The 23558-nt window shown below is 53.0% G+C and overlaps 1 protein-coding gene across 2 annotated transcripts in view; it reads right to left on the reverse strand.

Moving 5' to 3' along the window:
* Positions 1-673: 673 nt before the first annotated feature.
* The window catches only part of CHRND (cholinergic receptor nicotinic delta subunit), a 45180-nt gene continuing 22295 nt past the window's right edge, over positions 674-23558 (reverse strand). The window contains exon 10 of one of the 2 annotated variants that reach the window (XM_075570976.1): positions 674-877. In XM_075570976.1, coding sequence (XP_075427091.1) covers positions 696-877 — 182 coding nt within the window. In that variant the 3' untranslated portion in view covers positions 674-695. The remainder of the gene's footprint in view (positions 878-23558) is intronic. The other variant, XM_075570975.1, reaches the window with a different exon arrangement.

Raw genomic sequence — 23558 nt, forward strand, 5'->3', positions numbered from 1 at the left:
CCCTTCCCCCCCTCCACTCCCCTTCACCCCCCCCTCCGCTCCCCTTCACCCCCCCCCCCATCACTGACCCACCGCCTCACACCCTAGCAGGACCCCCACTCACAGACAGCACTCACAACCCACGCGCCAGCCGCCGCCTCACACCCTTGCAGGACCCCCACTCACAGACAGCACTCACAACCCACGCACCACCCGCCGCCTCACACCCTAGCAGGACCCCCACTCGCACACAGCACTCACAACCCACGCGCCACCCGCCGCCTCACACCCTAGCAGGACACACGACTCAGATTTTTACATCACTTATGCCACCAAAATATACATTGTACTGTGGTGTGGTTACAATAAACCATTTTTATACAACATCGTATTACATTTTCTTCCATCTTTCTTTTCAATATTATTATCCAACCTTTCCAACAAACAGTCACCTATTGTTCCACGATTTATAAATAATACTACCTATTACGCATTTACCTCCCGGGCAACGCCGGGTCTCTCAGCTAGTCTAATCTAACCGCTACATTTGTATCCTTAATTACAAAGAATTTCTTGGGAAATTCACATGAAATTAAACGATCTGCTGGAGGACATGAAGTGTGTGGGAAAACAAAACAAAAAGGAGGTTTGTGAAAGGGAAGTATTTTTAACGATCTGAGTGCTGCGAACGCGGCCGCCCCAAAGATAACGAGATGTCAGTTACAGGAGAGCTCGTGTGACCCTAATGGGATCCCGTCCAACCCAAGCACAGACCGTACCTCATTGTAATCATTCTTGTCCCTCATGTACTTGACTATAAAGTTAGCCCCGTCGATGGCTGGCTTCATCTCTCCGTAAAGCTGGTCCGGGGAACTGTTGGGGTTCAGGGGATTCACTCCTGGAGAGAAGGGAAAATGGGGGAGGCATCAGGACAAGGAAAGTACAATGCGAATTTAGTGAGGACTTCAGGTGAATGGGCCGTGCTGAAGCAGCTCTCCCTGTCTTGTGGTTAAGACTACCTCCATGTCACCTGGAAGTTCGTGTCCGATCCTGCCGGTCCCTCTCTCCCCATTTTCATTGACCCTACTGGCCTTAGAAGTGGGAGATAAGACCCAGAACAAGTTATGTGTGACTGTGAGGAAGTCACACTGTATACTGTATCAGAGACCAATGCAATTAGGCTCATATTAACTAAACAGCGCTGAGCAGTTTGTAAGGTGCATTATTGCTGTGCAGTGCTTAGTACATCTGGTTACTAGACTGTAAGCTCTCCGGGGCAGGGAACGGATGTGAATTCCCAGGCACAGAAAACTCTGACCCTAATACACGTGTATGCTATAACTGGCAGACATCGATGCATGCACCAAATAATAACCATTCTGCAGACAAGACGATGGCTATGTCCCAAGAAATACATATGTGTTACGAGAAAATATGCATGTGATAATGATGTCATAGATAGGCAGACAGGTGTAGCTTGTCTGCGGTGGAGGGGGGGTTATTCTGCACAATGGTGCAGGCAATGGGGGTGGGGGGGGTCTCCAGACAGCAGATTCTCCAGCTACACCTGTTTGCATGGTACGATGAGCCTGTGTGTTAGGTGTGTGATGCTGTGCCCCTGTTTGCATGGTACGATGAGCCTGTGTGTTAGGTGTGTGATGCTGTGCCTCTGTTTGCATGGTACGATGAGCCTGTGTGTTAGGTGTGTGATGCTGTGCCCCTGTTTGCATGGTATGACGAGCCTGTGTGTTAGGTGTGTGATGCTGTGCCCCTGTTTGCATGGTACGACGAGCCCGTGTGTTAGGTGTGTGATGCTGTGCCCCTGTTTGCATGGTACGATGAGTCTGTGTGTTAGGTGTGTGATGCTGTGCCCCTGTTTGCATGGTACGATGAGCCTGTGTGTTAGGTGTGTGATGCTGTGCCCCTGTTTGCATGGTACGATGAGCCTGTGTGTTAGGTGTGTGATGCTGTGCCCCTGTTTGCATGGTACGATGAGCCTGTGTTAGGTGTGTGATGCTGTGCCCCTGTTTGCATGGTACGACGAGCCTGTGTGTTAGGTGTGTGATGCTGTGCCCCTGTTTGCATGGTACGATGAGCCTGTGTGTTAGGTGTGTGATGCTGTGCCCCTGTTTGCATGGTACGACGAGCCTGTGTGTTAGGTGTGTGATGCTGTGCCCCTGTTTGCATGGTACGACGAGCCTGTGTGTTAGGTGTGTGATGCTGTGCCCCTGTTTGCATGGTATGACGAGCCTGTGTGTTAGGTGTGTGATGCTGTGCCCCTGTTTGCATGGTACGACGAGCCTGTGTGTTAGGTGTGTGATGCTGTGCCCCTGTTTGCATGGTATGACGAGCCTGTGTGTTAGGTGTGTGATGCTGTGCCCCTGTTTGCATGGTACGATGAGCCTGTGTGTTAGGTGTGTGATGCTGTGCCCCCGTTTGCATGGTACGATGAGCCTGTGTGTTAGGTGTGTGATGCTGTGCCCCGGTTTGCATGGTACGATGAGCCTGTGTGTTAGGTGTGTGATGCTGTGCCCCTGTTTGCATGGTGCGACGAGCCTGTGTGTTAGGTGTGTGATGCTGTGCCCCTGTTTGCATGGTGCGACGAGCCTGTGTGTTAGGTGTGTGATGCTGTGCCCCTGTTTGCATGGTATGACGAGCCTGTGTGTTAGGTGTGTGATGCTGTGCCCCGGTTTGCATGGTGCGACGAGCCTGTGTGTTAGGTGTGTGATGCTGTGCCCGTGTTTGCATGGTACGACGAGCCTGTGTGTTAGGTGTGTGATGCTGTGCCCCGGTTTGCATGGTGCGACAAGCCTGTGTGTTAGGTGTGTGATGCTGTGCCCGTGTTTGCATGGTACGACGAGTCTGTGTGTTAGGTGTGTGATGCTGTGCCCCTGTTTGCATGGTACGATGAGCCTGTGTGTTAGGTGTGTGATGCTGTGCCCGTGTTTGCATGGTACGACGAGCCTGTGTGTTAGGTGTGTGATGCTGTGCCCCTGTTTGCATGGTACGATGAGCCTGTGTGTTAGGTGTGTGATGCTGTGCCCCGGTTTGCATGGTGCGACGAGCCTGTGTGTTAGGTGTGTGATGCTGTGCCCCTGTTTGCATGGTATGATGAGCCTGTGTGTTAGGTGTGTGATGCTGTGCCCCTGTTTGCATGGTACGATGAGCCTGTGTGTTAGGTGTGTGATGCTGTGCCCCTGTTTGCATGGTACGATGAGCCTGTGTGTTAGGTGTGTGATGCTGTGCCCCTGTTTGCATGGTACGATGAGCCTGTGTGTTAGGTGTGTGATGCTGTGCCCCTGTTTGCATGGTGCGACGAGCCCGTGTGTTAGGTGTGTGATGCTGTGCCCCTGTTTGCATGGTACGATGAGCCTGTGTGTTAGGTGTGTGATGCTGTGCCCCTGTTTGCATGGTATGACGAGCCTGTGTGTTAGGTGTGTGATGCTGTGCCCCTGTTTGCATGGTATGACGAGCCTGTGTGTTAGGTGTGTGATGCTGTGCCCCTGTTTGCATGGTATGACGAGCCTGTGTGTTAGGTGTGTGATGCTGTGCCCCTGTTTGCATGGTATGACGAGCCTGTGTGTTAGGTGTGTGATGCTGTGCCCCTGTTTGCATGGTATGATGAGCCTGTGTGTTAGGTGTGTGATGCTGTGCCCCTGTTTGCATGGTACGATGAGCCTGTGTGTTAGGTGTGTGATGCTGTGCCCCTGTTTGCATGGTACGACGAGCCTGTGTGTTAGGTGTGTGATGCTGTGCCCCTGTTTGCATGGTACGATGAGCCCGTGTGTTAGGTGTGTGATGCTGTGCCCCTGTTTGCATGGTACGATGAGCCTGTGTGTTAGGTGTGTGATGCTGTGCCCCTGTTTGCATGGTATGACGAGCCCGTGTGTTAGGTGTGTGATGCTGTGCCCCTGTTTGCATGGTACGATGAGCCTGTGTGTTAGGTGTGTGATGCTGTGCCACTGTTTGCATGGTACGATGAGCCCGTGTGTTAGGTGTGTGATGCTGTGCCACTGTTTGCATGGTACGATGAGCCTGTGTGTTAGGTGTGTGATGCTGTGCCACTGTTTGCATGGTACGATGAGCCTGTGTGTTAGGTGTGTGATGCTGTGCCCCTGTTTGCATGGTATGATGAGCCTGTGTGTTAGGTGTGTGATGCTGTGCCCCTGTTTGCATGGTACGATGAGCCTGTGTGTTAGGTGTGTGATGCTGTGCCCCTGTTTGCATGGTATGATGAGCCTGTGTGTTAGGTGTGTGATGCTGTGCCCCTGTTTGCATGGTACGATGAGCCTGTGTGTTAGGTGTGTGATGCTGTGCCCCTGTTTGCATGGTATGACGAGCCTGTGTGTTAGGTGTGTGATGCTGTGCCCCTGTTTGCATGGTACGATGAGCCTGTGTGTTAGGTGTGTGATGCTGTGCCCCTGTTTGCATGGTATGATGAGCCTGTGTGTTAGGTGTGTGATGCTGTGCCCCTGTTTGCATGGTATGATGAGCCTGTGTGTTAGGTGTGTGATGCTGTGCCCCTGTTTGCATGGTATGATGAGCCTGTGTGTTAGGTGTGTGATGCTGTGCCCCTGTTTGCATGGTACGACGAGCCTGTGTGTTAGGTGTGTGATGCTGTGCCCCTGTTTGCATGCTGCGACGAGCCTGTGTGTTAGGTGTGTGATGCTGTGCCCCTGTTTGCATGGTACGATGAGCCTGTGTGTTAGGTGTGTGATGCTGTGCCCCTGTTTGCATGGTACGACGAGCCTGTGTGTTAGGTGTGTGATGCTGTGCCCCTGTTTGCATGGTGCGACGAGCCTGTGTGTTAGGTGTGTGATGCTGTGCCCCTGTTTGCATGGTACGATGAGCCTGTGTGTTAGGTGTGTGATGCTGTGCCCCTGTTTGCATGGTATGATGAGCCTGTGTGTTAGGTGTGTGATGCTGTGCCCCTGTTTGCATGGTACGATGAGCCTGTGTGTTAGGTGTGTGATGCTGTGCCCCTGTTTGCATGGTACGATGAGCCTGTGTGTTAGGTGTGTGATGCTGTGCCCCTGTTTGCATGGTATGACGAGCCTGTGTGTTAGGTGTGTGATGCTGTGCCCCTGTTTGCATGGTACGACGAGCCCGTGTGTTAGGTGTGTGATGCTGTGCCCCTGTTTGCATGGTACGATGAGTCTGTGTGTTAGGTGTGTGATGCTGTGCCCCTGTTTGCATGGTACGATGAGCCTGTGTGTTAGGTGTGTGATGCTGTGCCCCTGTTTGCATGGTACGATGAGCCTGTGTGTTAGGTGTGTGATGCTGTGCCCCTGTTTGCATGGTACGATGAGCCTGTGTTAGGTGTGTGATGCTGTGCCCCTGTTTGCATGGTACGACGAGCCTGTGTGTTAGGTGTGTGATGCTGTGCCCCTGTTTGCATGGTACGATGAGCCTGTGTGTTAGGTGTGTGATGCTGTGCCCCTGTTTGCATGGTACGACGAGCCTGTGTGTTAGGTGTGTGATGCTGTGCCCCTGTTTGCATGGTACGACGAGCCTGTGTGTTAGGTGTGTGATGCTGTGCCCCTGTTTGCATGGTACGATGAGCCTGTGTGTTAGGTGTGTGATGCTGTGCCCCTGTTTGCATGGTACGACGAGCCTGTGTGTTAGGTGTGTGATGCTGTGCCCCTGTTTGCATGGTATGACGAGCCTGTGTGTTAGGTGTGTGATGCTGTGCCCCTGTTTGCATGGTACGATGAGCCTGTGTGTTAGGTGTGTGATGCTGTGCCCCCGTTTGCATGGTACGATGAGCCTGTGTGTTAGGTGTGTGATGCTGTGCCCCGGTTTGCATGGTACGATGAGCCTGTGTGTTAGGTGTGTGATGCTGTGCCCCTGTTTGCATGGTGCGACGAGCCTGTGTGTTAGGTGTGTGATGCTGTGCCCCTGTTTGCATGGTGCGACAAGCCTGTGTGTTAGGTGTGTGATGCTGTGCCCCTGTTTGCATGGTATGACGAGCCTGTGTGTTAGGTGTGTGATGCTGTGCCCCGGTTTGCATGGTGCGACGAGCCTGTGTGTTAGGTGTGTGATGCTGTGCCCGTGTTTGCATGGTACGACGAGCCTGTGTGTTAGGTGTGTGATGCTGTGCCCCGGTTTGCATGGTGCGACGAGCCTGTGTGTTAGGTGTGTGATGCTGTGCCCGTGTTTGCATGGTACGACGAGTCTGTGTGTTAGGTGTGTGATGCTGTGCCCCTGTTTGCATGGTACGATGAGCCTGTGTGTTAGGTGTGTGATGCTGTGCCCGTGTTTGCATGGTACGACGAGCCTGTGTGTTAGGTGTGTGATGCTGTGCCCCTGTTTGCATGGTACGATGAGCCTGTGTGTTAGGTGTGTGATGCTGTGCCCCGGTTTGCATGGTGCGACGAGCCTGTGTGTTAGGTGTGTGATGCTGTGCCCCTGTTTGCATGGTATGATGAGCCTGTGTGTTAGGTGTGTGATGCTGTGCCCCTGTTTGCATGGTACGATGAGCCTGTGTGTTAGGTGTGTGATGCTGTGCCCCTGTTTGCATGGTACGATGAGCCTGTGTGTTAGGTGTGTGATGCTGTGCCCCTGTTTGCATGGTACGATGAGCCTGTGTGTTAGGTGTGTGATGCTGTGCCCCTGTTTGCATGGTACGATGAGCCTGTGTGTTAGGTGTGTGATGCTGTGCCCCTGTTTGCATGGTGCGACGAGCCCGTGTGTTAGGTGTGTGATGCTGTGCCCCTGTTTGCATGGTACGATGAGCCTGTGTGTTAGGTGTGTGATGCTGTGCCCCTGTTTGCATGGTATGACGAGCCTGTGTGTTAGGTGTGTGATGCTGTGCCCCTGTTTGCATGGTATGACGAGCCTGTGTGTTAGGTGTGTGATGCTGTGCCCCTGTTTGCATGGTATGACGAGCCTGTGTGTTAGGTGTGTGATGCTGTGCCCCTGTTTGCATGGTATGACGAGCCTGTGTGTTAGGTGTGTGATGCTGTGCCCCTGTTTGCATGGTATGATGAGCCTGTGTGTTAGGTGTGTGATGCTGTGCCCCTGTTTGCATGGTACGATGAGCCTGTGTGTTAGGTGTGTGATGCTGTGCCCCTGTTTGCATGGTACGACGAGCCTGTGTGTTAGGTGTGTGATGCTGTGCCCCTGTTTGCATGGTACGATGAGCCCGTGTGTTAGGTGTGTGATGCTGTGCCCCTGTTTGCATGGTACGATGAGCCTGTGTGTTAGGTGTGTGATGCTGTGCCCCTGTTTGCATGGTATGACGAGCCCGTGTGTTAGGTGTGTGATGCTGTGCCCCTGTTTGCATGGTACGATGAGCCTGTGTGTTAGGTGTGTGATGCTGTGCCACTGTTTGCATGGTACGATGAGCCCGTGTGTTAGGTGTGTGATGCTGTGCCACTGTTTGCATGGTACGATGAGCCTGTGTGTTAGGTGTGTGATGCTGTGCCACTGTTTGCATGGTACGATGAGCCTGTGTGTTAGGTGTGTGATGCTGTGCCCCTGTTTGCATGGTATGATGAGCCTGTGTGTTAGGTGTGTGATGCTGTGCCCCTGTTTGCATGGTACGATGAGCCTGTGTGTTAGGTGTGTGATGCTGTGCCCCTGTTTGCATGGTATGATGAGCCTGTGTGTTAGGTGTGTGATGCTGTGCCCCTGTTTGCATGGTACGATGAGCCTGTGTGTTAGGTGTGTGATGCTGTGCCCCTGTTTGCATGGTATGACGAGCCTGTGTGTTAGGTGTGTGATGCTGTGCCCCTGTTTGCATGGTACGATGAGCCTGTGTGTTAGGTGTGTGATGCTGTGCCCCTGTTTGCATGGTATGATGAGCCTGTGTGTTAGGTGTGTGATGCTGTGCCCCTGTTTGCATGGTATGATGAGCCTGTGTGTTAGGTGTGTGATGCTGTGCCCCTGTTTGCATGGTACGACGAGCCTGTGTGTTAGGTGTGTGATGCTGTGGCCCCTGTTTGCATGGTGCGACGAGCCTGTGTGTTAGGTGTGTGATGCTGTGCCCCTGTTTGCATGGTACGATGAGCCTGTGTGTTAGGTGTGTGATGCTGTGCCCCTGTTTGCATGGTACGACGAGCCTGTGTGTTAGGTGTGTGATGCTGTGCCCCTGTTTGCATGGTGCGACGAGCCTGTGTGTTAGGTGTGTGATGCTGTGCCCCTGTTTGCATGGTACGATGAGCCTGTGTGTTAGGTGTGTGATGCTGTGCCCCTGTTTGCATGGTATGATGAGCCTGTGTGTTAGGTGTGTGATGCTGTGCCCCTGTTTGCATGGTACGATGAGCCTGTGTGTTAGGTGTGTGATGCTGTGCCCCTGTTTGCATGGTACGATGAGCCTGTGTGTTAGGTGTGTGATGCTGTGCCCCTGTTTGCATGGTATGACGAGCCTGTGTGTTAGGTGTGTGATGCTGTGCCCCTGTTTGCATGGTACGATGAGCCTGTGTGTTAGGTGTGTGATGCTGTGCCCCTGTTTGCATGGTACGATGAGTCTGTGTGTTAGGTGTGTGATGCGGTGCCCCTGTTTGCATGGTATGACGAGCCTGTGTGTTAGGTGTGTGATGCTGTGCCCCTGTTTGCATGGTATGACGAGCCTGTGTGTTAGGTGTGTGATGCTGTGCCCCTGTTTGCATGGTATGACGAGCCTGTGTGTTAGGTGTGTGATGCTGTGCCCCTGTTTGCATGGTACGATGAGCCTGTGTGTTAGGTGTGTGATGCTGTGCCCCTGTTTGCATGGTATGACGAGCCTGTGTGTTAGGTGTGTGATGCTGTGCCCCTGTTTGCATGGTATGACGAGCCTGTGTGTTAGGTGTGTGATGCTGTGCCCCTGTTTGCATGGTATGATGAGCCCGTGTGTTAGGTGTGTGATGCTGTGCCCCTGTTTGCATGGTATGATGAGCCCGTGTGTTAGGTGTGTGATGCTGTGCCCCTGTTTGCATGGTATGATGAGCCCGTGTGTTAGGTGTGTGATGCTGTGCCCCTGTTTGCATGGTATGATGAGCCCGTGTGTTAGGTGTGTGATGCTGTGCCCCTGTTTGCATGGTACGACGAGCCTGTGTGTTAGGTGTGTGATGCTGTGCCCCTGTTTGCATGGTACGACGAGCCTGTGTGTTAGGTGTGTGATGCTGTGCCCCTGTTTGCATGGTACGACGAGCCTGTGTGTTAGGTGTGTGATGCTGTGCCCCTGTTTGCATGGTATGATGAGCCTGTGTGTTAGGTGTGTGATGCTGTGTCCGTTTGCATGGTACGATGAGCCTGTGTGTTAGGTGTGTGATGCTGTGTCCGTTTGCATGGTACGATGAGCCTGTGTGTTAGGTGTGTGATGCTGTGCCCCCGTTTGCATAGTATGAAGAGCCTGTGTGTTAGGTGTGTGATGCTGTGCCTCTGTTTGCATGGTACGACGAGCCTGTGTGTTAGGTGTGTGATGCTGTGCCCCTGTTTGCATGGTACGACGAGCCTGTGTGTTAGGTGTGTGATGCTGTGCCCCTGTTTGCATGGTATGATGAGCCTGTGTGTTAGGTGTGTGATGCTGTGCCCCTGTTTGCATGGTACGATGAGCCTGTGTGTTAGGTGTGTGATGCTGTGCCTCTGTTTGCATGGTACGACGAGCCTGTGTGTTAGGTGTGTGATGCTGTGCCCCTGTTTGCATGGTACGACGAGCCTGTGTGTTAGGTGTGTGATGCTGTGCCCCTGTTTGCATGGTACGACGAGCCTGTGTGTTAGGTGTGTGATGCTGTGTCCGTTTGCATGGTACGATGAGCCTGTGTGTTAGGTGTGTGATGCTGTGTCCGTTTGCATGGTACGATGAGCCTGTGTGTTAGGTGTGTGATGCTGTGCCCCCGTTTGCATAGTATGAAGAGCCTGTGTGTTAGGTGTGTGATGCTGTGCCTCTGTTTGCATGGTATGATGAGCCTGTGTGTTAGGTGTGTGATGCTGTGCCCCTGTTTGCATGGTACGACGAGCCTGTGTGTTAGGTGTGTGATGCTGTGCCCCTGTTTGCATGGTATGACGAGCCTGTGTGTTAGGTGTGTGATGCTGTGCCCCTGTTTGCATGGTACGACGAGCCTGTGTGTTAGGTGTGTGATGCTGTGCCCCTGTTTGCATGGTATGATGAGCCTGTGTGTTAGGTGTGTGATGCTGTGCCCCTGTTTGCATGGTATGACGAGCCTGTGTGTTAGGTGTGTGATGCTGTGCCTCTGTTTGCATGGTATGATGAGCCTGTGTGTTAGGTGTGTGATGCTGTGCCTCTGTTTGCATGGTACGGTGAGCCTGTGTGTTAGGTGTGTGATGCTGTGCCCCTGTTTGCATGGTACGATGAGCCTGTGTGTTAGGTGTGTGATGCTGTGCCCCTGTTTGCATGGTATGACGAGCCTGTGTGTTAGGTGTGTGATGCTGTGCCCCCGTTTGCATGGTATGATGAGCCTGTGTGTTAGGTGTGTGATGCTGTGCCCCCGTTTGCATGGTATGACGAGCCTGTGTGTTAGGTGTGTGATGCTGTGCCCCTGTTTGCATGGTATGACGAGCCTGTGTGTTAGGTGTGTGATGCTGTGCCCCTGTTTGCATGGTATGACGAGCCTGTGTGTTAGGTGTGTGATGCTGTGCCCCTGTTTGCATGGTACGATGAGCCTGTGTGTTAGGTGTGTGATGCTGTGCCCCTGTTTGCATGGTATGACGAGCCTGTGTGTTAGGTGTGTGATGCTGTGCCCCTGTTTGCATGGTATGACGAGCCTGTGTGTTAGGTGTGTGATGCTGTGCCCCTGTTTGCATGGTATGATGAGCCTGTGTGTTAGGTGTGTGATGCTGTGCCTCTGTTTGCATGGTATGATGAGTCTGTGTGTTAGGTGTGTGATGCTGTGCCCCCGTTTGCATGGTATGATGAGTCTGTGTGTTAGGTGTGTGATGCTGTGCCCCTGTTTGCATGGTACGATGAGCCTGTGTGTTAGGTGTGTGATGCTGTGCCCCTGTTTGCATGGTACGACGAGCCTGTGTGTTAGGTGTGTGATGCTGTGCCCCTGTTTGCATGGTACGACGAGCCTGTGTGTTAGGTGTGTGATGCTGTGCCCCTGTTTGCATGGTACGACGAGCCTGTGTGTTAGGTGTGTGATGCTGTGCCCCTGTTTGCATGGTACGATGAGCCTGTGTGTTAGGTGTGTGATGCTGTGCCCCCGTTTGCATGGTATGATGAGTCTGTGTGTTAGGTGTGTGATGCTGTGCCCCTGTTTGCATGGTACGATGAGCCTGTGTGTTAGGTGTGTGATGCTGTGCCCCTGTTTGCATGGTACGACGAGCCTGTGTGTTAGGTGTGTGATGCTGTGCCCCTGTTTGCATGGTATGACGAGCCTGTGTGTTAGGTGTGTGATGCTGTGCCCCTGTTTGCATGGTACGATGAGCCTGTGTGTTAGGTGTGTGATGCTGTGCCCCTGTTTGCATGGTACGATGAGCCTGTGTGTTAGGTGTGTGATGCTGTGCCCCTGTTTGCATGGTACGATGAGCCTGTGTGTTAGGTGTGTGATGCTGTGCCCCTGTTTGCATGGTATGACGAGCCTGTGTGTTAGGTGTGTGATGCTGTGCCCCTGTTTGCATGGTACGATGAGCCTGTGTGTTAGGTGTGTGATGCTGTGCCCGTGTTTGCATGGTACGACGAGCCTGTGTGTTAGGTGTGTGATGCTGTGCCCCTGTTTGCATGGTACGATGAGCCTGTGTGTTAGGTGTGTGATGCTGTGCCCCTGTTTGCATGGTATGACGAGCCTGTGTGTTAGGTGTGTGATGCTGTGCCCCTGTTTGCATGGTATGATGAGCCTGTGTGTTAGGTGTGTGATGCTGTGCCCCTGTTTGCATGGTACGACGAGCCTGTGTGTTAGGTGTGTGATGCTGTGCCCCTGTTTGCATGGTACGATGAGCCTGTGTGTTAGGTGTGTGATGCTGTGCCCCTGTTTGCATGGTATGACGAGCCTGTGTGTTAGGTGTGTGATGCTGTGCCCCTGTTTGCATGGTACGATGAGCCTGTGTGTTAGGTGTGTGATGCTGTGCCCGTGTTTGCATGGTACGACGAGCCTGTGTGTTAGGTGTGTGATGCTGTGCCCCTGTTTGCATGGTACGATGAGCCTGTGTGTTAGGTGTGTGATGCTGTGCCCCTGTTTGCATGGTACGATGAGCCTGTGTGTTAGGTGTGTGATGCTGTGCCCCTGTTTGCATGGTACGATGAGCCTGTGTGTTAGGTGTGTGATGCTGTGCCCCTGTTTGCATGGTACGATGAGCCTGTGTGTTAGGTGTGTGATGCTGTGCCCCTGTTTGCATGGTACGACGAGCCTGTGTGTTAGGTGTGTGATGCTGTGCCCCTGTTTGCATGGTATGATGAGCCTGTGTGTTAGGTGTGTGATGCTGTGCCCCTGTTTGCATGGTACGATGAGCCTGTGTGTTAGGTGTGTGATGCTGTGCCCCTGTTTGCATGGTACGATGAGCCTGTGTGTTAGGTGTGTGATGCTGTGCCCCTGTTTGCATGGTACGATGAGCCTGTGTGTTAGGTGTGTGATGCTGTGCCCCTGTTTGCATGGTATGATGAGCCTGTGTGTTAGGTGTGTGATGCTGTGCCCCTGTTTGCATGGTACGACGAGCCTGTGTGTTAGGTGTGTGATGCTGTGCCCCTGTTTGCATGGTATGACGAGCCTGTGTGTTAGGTGTGTGATGCTGTGCCCCTGTTTGCATGGTATGATGAGCCTGTGTGTTAGGTGTGTGATGCTGTGCCCCTGTTTGCATGGTACGACGAGCCTGTGTGTTAGGTGTGTGATGCTGTGCCCCTGTTTGCATGGTATGACGAGCCTGTGTGTTAGGTGTGTGATGCTGTGCCCCTGTTTGCATGGTATGATGAGCCTGTGTGTTAGGTGTGTGATGCTGTGCCCCTGTTTGCATGGTACGATGAGCCTGTGTGTTAGGTGTGTGATGCTGTGCCCCTGTTTGCATGGTACGATGAGCCTGTGTGTTAGGTGTGTGATGCTGTGCCCCTGTTTGCATGGTACGATGAGCCTGTGTGTTAGGTGTGTGATGCTGTGCCCCTGTTTGCATGGTGCGACGAGCCTGTGTGTTAGGTGTGTGATGCTGTGCCCCTGTTTGCATGGTATGACGAGCCTGTGTGTTAGGTGTGTGATGCTGTGCCCCTGTTTGCATGGTACGATGAGCCTGTGTGTTAGGTGTGTGATGCTGTGCCCCTGTTTGCATGGTATGACGAGCCTGTGTGTTAGGTGTGTGATGCTGTGCCCCTGTTTGCATGGTATGATGAGCCTGTGTGTTAGGTGTGTGATGCTGTGCCCCTGTTTGCATGGTACGATGAGCCTGTGTGTTAGGTGTGTGATGCTGTGCCCCTGTTTGCATGGTATGACGAGCCTGTGTGTTAGGTGTGTGATGCTGTGCCCCTGTTTGCATGGTATGACGAGCCTGTGTGTTAGGTGTGTGATGCTGTGCCCCTGTTTGCATGGTATGACGAGCCTGTGTGTTAGGTGTGTGATGCTGTGCCCCTGTTTGCATGGTACGACGAGCCTGTGTGTTAGGTGTGTGATGCTGTGCCCCTGTTTGCATGGTATGACGAGCCTGTGTGTTAGGTGTGTGATGCTGTGCCCCTGTTTGCATGGTATGATGAGCCTGTGTGTTAGGTGTGTGATGCTGTGCCCCTGTTTGCATGGTATGACGAGCCTGTGTGTTAGGTGTGTGATGCTGTGCCTCTGTTTGCATGGTACGATGAGCCTGTGTGTTAGGTGTGTGATGCTGTGCCCCTGTTTGCATGGTACGATGAGCCTGTGTGTTAGGTGTGTGATGCTGTGCCTCTGTTTGCATGGTACGATGAGCCTGTGTGTTAGGTGTGTGATGCTGTGCCCCTGTTTGCATGGTATGATGAGCCTGTGTGTTAGGTGTGTGATGCTGTGCCCCTGTTTGCATGGTATGACGAGCCTGTGTGTTAGGTGTGTGATGCTGTGCCTCTGTTTGCATGGTACGATGAGCCTGTGTGTTAGGTGTGTGATGCTGTGCCCCTGTTTGCATGGTACGATGAGCCTGTGTGTTAGGTGTGTGATGCTGTGCCTCTGTTTGCATGGTACGATGAGCCTGTGTGTTAGGTGTGTGATGCTGTGCCCCTGTTTGCATGGTATGACGAGCCTGTGTGTTAGGTGTGTGATGCTGTGCCCCTGTTTGCATGGTACGATGAGCCTGTGTGTTAGGTGTGTGATGCTGTGCCCCTGTTTGCATGGTACGATGAGCCTGTGTGTTAGGTGTGTGATGCTGTGCCCCTGTTTGCATGGTACGACGAGTCTGTGTGTTAGGTGTGTGATGCTGTGCCCCTGTTTGCATGGTACGACGAGCCTGTGTGTTAGGTGTGTGATGCTGTGCCCCTGTTTGCATGGTACGATGAGCCTGTGTGTTAGGTGTGTGATGCTGTGCCCCTGTTTGCATGGTACGATGAGCCTGTGTGTTAGGTGTGTGATGCTGTGCCCCTGTTTGCATGGTACGATGAGCCTGTGTGTTAGGTGTGTGATGCTGTGCCCCTGTTTGCATGGTACGATGAGCCTGTGTGTTAGGTGTGTGATGCTGTGCCCCTGTTTGCATGGTATGACGAGCCTGTGTGTTAGGTGTGTGATGCTGTGCCCCTGTTTGCATGGTATGACGAGCCTGTGTGTTAGGTGTGTGATGCTGTGCCCCTGTTTGCATGGTACGATGAGCCTGTGTGTTAGGTGTGTGATGCTGTGCCCCTGTTTGCATGGTATGATGAGCCTGTGTGTTAGGTGTGTGATGCTGTGCCCCTGTTTGCATGGTATGATGAGCCTGTGTGTTAGGTGTGTGATGCTGTGCCCCTGTTTGCATGGTATGACGAGCCTGTGTGTTAGGTGTGTGATGCTGTGCCCCTGTTTGCATGGTACGATGAGCCTGTGTGTTAGGTGTGTGATGCTGTGCCCCTGTTTGCATGGTATGATGAGCCTGTGTGTTAGGTGTGTGATGCTGTGCCCCTGTTTGCATGTTACGATGAGCCTGTGTGTTAGGTGTGTGATGCTGTGCCCCTGTTTGCATGGTACGATGAGCCTGTGTGTTAGGTGTGTGATGCTGTGCCCCTGTTTGCATGGTACGATGAGCCTGTGTGTTAGGTGTGTGATGCTGTGCCCCTGTTTGCATGGTACGATGAGCCTGTGTGTTAGGTGTGTGATGCTGTGCCCCTGTTTGCATGGTACGATGAGCCTGTGTGTTAGGTGTGTGATGCTGTGCCCCGGTTTGCATGGTGCGACGAGCCTGTGTGTTAGGTGTGTGATGCTGTGCCCCTGTTTGCATGGTACGATGAGCCTGTGTGTTAGGTGTGTGATGCTGTGCCCCGGTTTGCATGGTATGACGAGCCTGTGTGTTAGGTGTGTGATGCTGTGCCCCTGTTTGCATGGTATGACGAGCCTGTGTGTTAGGTGTGTGATGCTGTGCCCCTGTTTGCATGGTACGATGAGCCTGTGTGTTAGGTGTGTGATGCTGTGCCCCTGTTTGCATGGTACGACGAGCCTGTGTGTTAGGTGTGTGATGCTGTGCCCCTGTTTGCATGGTACGATGAGCCTGTGTGTTAGGTGTGTGATGCTGTGCCCCTGTTTGCATGGTACGATGAGCCTGTGTGTTAGGTGTGTGATGCTGTGCCCCTGTTTGCATGGTACGACGAGCCTGTGTGTTAGGTGTGTGATGCTGTGCCCCTGTTTGCATGGTATGACGAGCCTGTGTGTTAGGTGTGTGATGCTGTGCCCCTGTTTGCATGGTATGATGAGCCTGTGTGTTAGGTGTGTGATGCTGTGCCCCTGTTTGCATGGTATGATGAGCCTGTGTGTTAGGTGTGTGATGCTGTGCCCCTGTTTGCATGGTATGACGAGCCTGTGTGTTAGGTGTGTGATGCTGTGCCCCTGTTTGCATGGTACGATGAGCCTGTGTGTTAGGTGTGTGATGCTGTGCCCCTGTTTGCATGGTACGACGAGCCTGTGTGTTAGGTGTGTGATGCTGTGCCCCTGTTCGCATGTTACGATGAGCCTGTGTGTTAGGTGTGTGATGCTGTGCCCCTGTTTGCATGGTATGACGAGCCCGTGTGTTAGGTGTGTGATGCTGTGCCCCTGTTTGCATGGTACGATGAGCCTGTGTGTTAGGTGTGTGATGCTGTGCCCCTGTTTGCATGGTATGACGAGCCTGTGTGTTAGGTGTGTGATGCTGTGCCCCTGTTTGCATGGTACGATGAGCCTGTGTGTTAGGTGTGTGATGCTGTGCCCCTGTTTGCATGGTACGATGAGCCTGTGTGTTAGGTGTGTGATGCTGTGCCCCTGTTTGCATGGTGCGACGAGCCTGTGTGTTAGGTGTGTGATGCTGTGCCCCTGTTTGCATGGTATGATGAGCCTGTGTGTTAGGTGTGTGATGCTGTGCCCCTGTTTGCATGGTATGATGAGCCTGTGTGTTAGGTGTGTGATGCTGTGCCCCTGTTTGCATGGTATGACGAGCCTGTGTGTTAGGTGTGTGATGCTGTGCCCCTGTTTGCATGGTACGATGAGCCTGTGTGTTAGGTGTGTGATGCTGTGCCCCTGTTTGCATGGTACGACGAGCCTGTGTGTTAGGTGTGTGATGCTGTGCCCCTGTTTGCATGTTACGATGAGCCTGTGTGTTAGGTGTGTGATGCTGTGCCCCTGTTTGCATGGTACGATGAGCCTGTGTGTTAGGTGTGTGATGCTGTGCCCCTGTTTTCATGGTACGTCGAGCCTGTGTGTTAGGTGTGTGATGCTGTGCCTCTGTTTGCATGGTACGATGAGCCTGTGTGTTAGGTGTGTGATGCTGTGCCCCTGTTTGCATGGTACGACGAGCCTGTGTGTTAGGTGTGTGATGCTGTGCCCCTGTTTGCATGGTATGATGAGCCTGTGTGTTAGGTGTGTGATGCTGTGCCCCTGTTTGCATGGTGCGACGAGCCTGTGTGTTAGGTGTGTGATGCTGTGCCCCTGTTTGCATGGTGCGACGAGCCTGTGTGTTAGGTGTGTGATGCTGTGCCCCTGTTTGCATGGTACGACGAGCCTGTGTGTTAGGTGTGTGATGCTGTGCCCCTGTTTGCATGGTATGACGAGCCTGTGTGTTAGGTGTGTGATGCTGTGCCCCTGTTTGCATGGTACGATGAGCCTGTGTGTTAGGTGTGTGATGCTGTGCCCCTGTTTGCATGGTACGATGAGCCTGTGTGTTAGGTGTGTGATGCTGTGCCCCTGTTTGCATGGTACGATGAGCCTGTGTGTTAGGTGTGTGATGCTGTGCCTCTGTTTGCATGGTATGACGAGCCTGTGTGTTAGGTGTGTGATGCTGTGCCCCTGTTTGCATGGTACGATGAGCCTGTGTGTTAGGTGTGTGATGCTGTGCCCCTGTTTGCATGGTACGATGAGCCTGTGTGTTAGGTGTGTGATGCTGTGCCCCTGTTTACATGGTACGACGAGCCTGTGTGTTAGGTGTGTGATGCTGTGCCCCTGTTTGCATGGTACGATGAGCCTGTGTGTTAGGTGTGTGATGCTGTGCCCCTGTTTGCATGGTATGACGAGCCTGTGTGTTAGGTGTGTGATGCTGTGCCCCTGTTTGCATGGTATGACGAGCCTGTGTGTTAGGTGTGTGATGCTGTGCCCCTGTTTGCATGGTACGATGAGCCTGTGTGTTAGGTGTGTGATGCTGTGCCCCTGTTTGCATGGTACGATGAGCCTGTGTGTTAGGTGTGTGATGCTGTGCCCCTGTTTGCATGGTATGACGAGCCTGTGTGTTAGGTGTGTGATGCTGTGCCCCTGTATGCATGGTACGATGAGCCTGTGTGTTAGGTGTGTGATGCTGTGCCCCTGTTTGCATGGTATGATGAGCCTGTGTGTTAGGTGTGTGATGCTGTGCCCCTGTTTGCATGGTACGATGAGCCTGTGTGTTAGGTGTGTGATGCTGTGCCCCTGTTTGCATGGTATGACGAGCCTGTGTGTTAGGTGTGTGATGCTGTGCCCCGGTTTGCATGGTACGATGAGCCTGTGTGTTAGGTGTGTGATGCTGTGCCCCTGTTTGCATGGTACGATGAGCCTGTGTGTTAGGTGTGTGATGCTGTGCCCCTGTTTGCATGGTATGACGAGCCTGTGTGTTAGGTGTGTGATGCTGTGCCCCTGTTTGCATGGTATGACGAGCCTGTGTGTTAGGTGTGTGATGCTGTGCCCCTGTTTGCATGGTATGATGAGCCTGTGTGTTAGGTGTGTGATGCTGTGCCCCTGTTTGCATGGTACGATGAGCCTGTGTGTTAGGTGTGTGATGCTGTGCCCCTGTTTGCATGGTATGACGAGCCTGTGTGTTAGGTGTGTGATGCTGTGCCCCTGTATGCATGGTACGATGAGCCTGTGTGTTAGGTGTGTGATGCTGTGCCCCTGTTTGCATGGTATGATGAGCCTGTGTGTTAGGTGTGTGATGCTGTGCCCCTGTTTGCATGGTACGATGAGCCTGTGTGTTAGGTGTGTGATGCTGTGCCCCTGTTTGCATGGTATGACGAGCCTGTGTGTTAGGTGTGTGATGCTGTGCCCCGGTTTGCATGGTACGATGAGCCTGTGTGTTAGGTGTGTGATGCTGTGCCCCTGTTTGCATGGTACGATGAGCCTGTGTGTTAGGTGTGTGATGCTGTGCCCCTGTTTGCATGGTATGACGAGCCTGTGTGTTAGGTGTGTGATGCTGTGCCCCTGTTTGCATGGTATGATGAGCCTGTGTGTTAGGTGTGTGATGCTGTGCCCCTGTTTGCATGGTATGATGAGCCCGTGTGTTAGGTGTGTGATGCTGTGCCCCTGTTTGCATGGTACGACGAGCCTGTGTGTTAGGTGTGTGATGCTGTGCCCCTGTTTGCATGGTACGGTGAGCCTGTGTGTTAGGTGTGTGATGCTGTGCCCCTGTTTGCATGGTACGACGAGCCTGTGTGTTAGGTGTGTGATGCTGTGCCCCTGTTTGCATGGTACGACGAGCCTGTGTGTTAGGTGTGTGATGCTGTGCCCCTGTTTGCATGGTACGATGAGCCTGTGTGTTAGGTGTGTGATGCTGTGCCCCTGTTTGCATGGTATGATGAGCCTGTGTGTTAGGTGTGTGATGCTGTGCCCCTGTTTGCATGGTATGACGAGCCTGTGTGTTAGGTGTGTGATGCTGTGCCCCTGTTTGCATGGTACGATGAGCCTGTGTGTTAGGTGTGTGATGCTGTGCCCCGGTTTGCATGGTACGACGAGCCTGTGTGTTAGGTGTGTGATGCTGTGCCCCTGTTTGCATGGTATGACGAGCCTGTGTGTTAGGTGTGTGATGCTGTGCCCCTGTTTGCATGGTATGATGAGTCTGTGTGTTAGGTGTGTGATGCTGTGCCCCTGTTTGCATGGTACGATGAGCCTGTGTGTTAGGTGTGTGATGCTGTGCCCCTGTTTGCATGGTATGATGAGCCTGTGTGTTAGGTGTGTGATGCTGTGCCCCTGTTTGCATGGTATGATGAGCCTGTGTGTTAGGTGTGTGATGCTGTGCCCCTGTTTGCATGGTACTACGAGCCTGTGTGTTAGGTGTGTGATGCTGTGCCCCTGTTTGCATGGTATGATGAGCCTGTGTGTTAGGTGTGTGATGCTGTGCCCCTGTTTGCATGGTATGACGAGCCTGTGTGTTAGGTGTGTGATGCTGTGCCCCTGTTTGCATGGTACTACGAGCCTGTGTGTTAGGTGTGTGATGCTGTGCCCCTGTTTGCATGGTACGACGAGCCTGTGTGTTAGGTGTGTGATGCTGTGCCCCTGTTTGCATGGTATGATGAGCCCGTGTGTTAGGTGTGTGATGCTGTGCCCCTGTTTGCATGGTATGACGAGCCTGTGTGTTAGGTGTGTGATGCTGTGCCCCTGTTTGCATGGTACGATGAGCCTGTGTGTTAGGTGTGTGATGCTGTGCCCCTGTTTGCATGGTACGATGAGCCTGTGTGTTAGGTGTGTGATGCTGTGCCCCGGTTTGCATGGTGCGACGAGCCTGTGTGTTAGGTGTGTGATGCTGTGCCCCTGTTTGCATGGTACGACGAGCCTGTGTGTTAGGTGTGTGATGCTGTGCCCCGGTTTGCATGGTGCGACGAGCCTGTGTGTTAGGTGTGTGATGCTGTGCCCCTGTTTGCATGGTACGATGAGTCTGTGTGTTAGGTGTGTGATGCTGTGCCACTGTTTGCATGGTACGATGAGCCTGTGTGTTAGGTGTGTGATGCTGTGCCCCTGTTTGCATGGTACGACAAGCCTGTGTGTTAGGTGTGTGATGCTGTGCCCCTGTTTGCATGGTACGACGAGCCTGTGTGTTAGGTGTGTGATGCTGTGCCCCTGTTTGCATGGTATGACGAGCCTGTGTGTTAGGTGTGTGATGCTGTGCCCCTGTTTGCATGGTACGATGAGCCCGTGTGTTAGGTGTGTGATGCTGTGCCCCTGTTTGCATGGTACGATGAGCCTGTGTGTTAGGTGTGTGATGCTGTGCCTCTGTTTGCATGGTACGATGAGCCTGTGTGTTAGGTGTGTGATGCTGTGCCCCTGTTTGCATGGTACGATGAGCCTGTGTGTTAGGTGTGTGATGCTGTGCCCCTGTTTGCATGGTACGACGAGCCTGTGTGTTAGGTGTGTGATGCTGTGTCCGTTTGCATGGTACGATGAGCCTGTGTGTTAGGTGTGTGATGCTGTGCCCCTGTTTGCATGGTACGACGAGCCTGTGTGTTAGGTGTGTGATGCTGTGTCCGTTTGCATGGTACGATGAGCCTGTGTGTTAGGTGTGTGATGCTGTGCCCCTGTTTGCATGGTACGATGAGCCTGTGTGTTAGGTGTGTGATGCTGTGCCCCTGTTTGCATGGTATGACGAGCCTGTGTGTTAGGTGTGTGATGCTGTGCCCCTGTTTGCATGGTACGACGAGCCTGTGTGTTAGGTGTGTGATGCTGTGTCCGTTTGCATGGTACGATGAGCCTGTGTGTTAGGTGTGTGATGCTGTGCCCCTGTTTGCATGGTATGATGAGCCTGTGTGTTAGGTGTGTGATGCTGTGCCCCTGTTTGCATGGTACGATGAGCCTGTGTGTTAGGTGTGTGATGCTGTGCCCCTGTTTGCATGGTATGACGAGCCTGTGTGTTAGGTGTGTGATGCTGTGCCCCTGTTTGCATGGTACGATGAGCCTGTGTGTTAGGTGTGTGATGCTGTGCCCCTGTTTGCATGGTACGATGAGCCTGTGTGTTAGGTGTGTGATGCTGTGCCCCTGTTTGCATGGTACGACGAGCCTGTGTGTTAGGTGTGTGATGCTGTGCCCCTGTTTGCATGGTATGACGAGCCTGTGTGTTAGGTGTGTGATGCTGTGCCCCTGTTTGCATGGTACGATGAGTCTGTGTGTTAGGTGTGTGATGCTGTGCCCCTGTTTGCATGGTACGATGAGCCTGTGTGTTAGGTGTGTGATGCTGTGCCCCTGTTTGCATGGTATGATGAGTCTGTGTGTTAGGTGTGTGATGCTGTGCCCCTGTTTGCATGGTACGATGAGCCCGTGTGTTAGGTGTGTGATGCTGTGCCCCTGTTTGCATGGTATGACGAGCCTGTGTGTTAGGTGTGTGATGCTGTGCCCCTGTTTGCATGGTACGATGAGCCTGTGTGTTAGGTGTGTGATGCTTTGCCCCTGTTTGCATGGTACGATGAGCCTGTGTGTTAGGTGTGTGATGCTGTGCCCCTGTTTGCATGGTATGACGAGCCTGTGTGTTAGGTGTGTGATGCTGTGCCCCTGTTTGCATGGTACGACGAGCCTGTGTGTTAGGTGTGTGATGCTGTGCCCCTGTTTGCATGGTACGACGAGCCTGTGTGTTAGGTGTGTGATGCTGTGCCCCTGTTTGCATGGTACGACGAGCCTGTGTGTTAGGTGTGTGATGCTGTGCCCCTGTTTGCATGGTATGATGAGCCCGTGTGTTAGGTGTGTGATGCTGTGCCCCTGTTTGCATGGTACGATGAGCCTGTGTGTTAGGTGTGTGATGCTGTGCCCCTGTTTGCATGGTATGACGAGCCTGTGTGTTAGGTGTGTGATGCTGTGCCCCTGTTTGCATGGTACGATGAGCCTGTGTGTTAGGTGTGTGATGCTGTGCCCCTGTTTGCATGGTACGACGAGCCTGTGTGTTAGGTGTGTGATGCTGTGCCCCTGTTTGCATGGTACGACGAGCCTGTGTGTTAGGTGTGTGATGCTGTGCCCCTGTTTGCATGGTACGACGAGCCTGTGTGTTAGGTGTGTGATGCTGTGCCCCTGTTTGCATGGTACGACGAGCCTGTGTGTTAGGTGTGTGATGCTGTGCCCCTGTTTGCATGGTACGACGAGCCTGTGTGTTAGGTGTGTGATGCTGTGCCCCTGTTTGCATGGTACGACGAGCCTGTGTGTTAGGTGTGTGATGCTGTGCCCCTGTTTGCATGGTACGACGAGCCTGTGTGTTAGGTGTGTGATGCTGTGCCCCTGTTTGCATGTTACGACGAGCCTGTGTGTTAGGTGTGTGATGCTGTGCCCCTGTTTGCATGGTACGATGAGCCTGTGTGTTAGGTGTGTGATGCTGTGCCCCTGTTTGCATGGTACGATGAGCCTGTGTGTTAGGTGTGTGATGCTGTGCCCCTGTTTGCATGGTACGATGAGCCTGTGTGTTAGGTGTGTGATGCTGTGCCCCTGTTTGCATGGTACGATGAGCCTGTGTGTTAGGTGTGTGATGCTGTGCCCCTGTTTGCATGGTACGATGAGCCTGTGTGTTAGGTGTGTGATGCTGTGCCCCTGTTTGCATGGTACGATGAGCCTGTGTGTTAGGTGTGTGATGCTGTGCCCCTGTTTGCATGGTACGATGAGCCTGTGTGTTAGGTGTGTGATGCTGTGCCCCTGTTTGCATGGTACGATGAGCCTGTGTGTTAGGTGTGTGATGCTGTGCCCCGGTTTGCATGGTATGACGAGCCCGTGTGTTAGGTGTGTGATGCTGTGCCCCTGTTTGCATGGTACGACGAGCCTGTGTGTTAGGTGTGTGATGCTGTGCCCCTGTTTGCATGGTACGATGAGCCTGTGTGTTAGGTGTGTGATGCTGTGCCCCTGTTTGCATGGTATGACGAGCCTGTGTGTTAGGTGTGTGATGCTGTGCCCCTGTTTGCATGGTACGACGAGCCTGTGTGTTAGGTGTGTGATGCTGTGCCCCTGTTTGCATGGTATGACGAGCCTGTGTGTTAGGTGTGTGATGCTGTGCCCCTGTTTGCATGGTACGATGAGCCTGTGTGTTAGGTGTGTGATGCTGTGCCTCTGTTTGCATGGTATGATGAGTCTGTGTGTTAGGTGTGTGATGCTGTGCCCCTGTTTGCATGGTATGATGAGCCTGTGTGTTAGGTGTGTGATGCTGTGCCCCTGTTCGCATGGTACGACGAGCCTGTGTGTTAGGTGTGTGATGCTGTGCCCCTGTTTGCATGGTATGATGAGCCTGTGTGTTAGGTGTGTGATGCTGTGCCCCTGTTTGCATGGTATGACGAGCCTGTGTGTTAGGTGTGTGATGCTGTGCCCCTGTTTGCATGGTATGACGAGCCTGTGTGTTAGGTGTGTGATGCTGTG

The sequence above is a fragment of the Ascaphus truei genome, chromosome 14 (assembly GCF_040206685.1).
Source record: "Ascaphus truei isolate aAscTru1 chromosome 14, aAscTru1.hap1, whole genome shotgun sequence".
Lineage (NCBI taxonomy): Eukaryota > Metazoa > Chordata > Amphibia > Anura > Ascaphidae > Ascaphus > Ascaphus truei.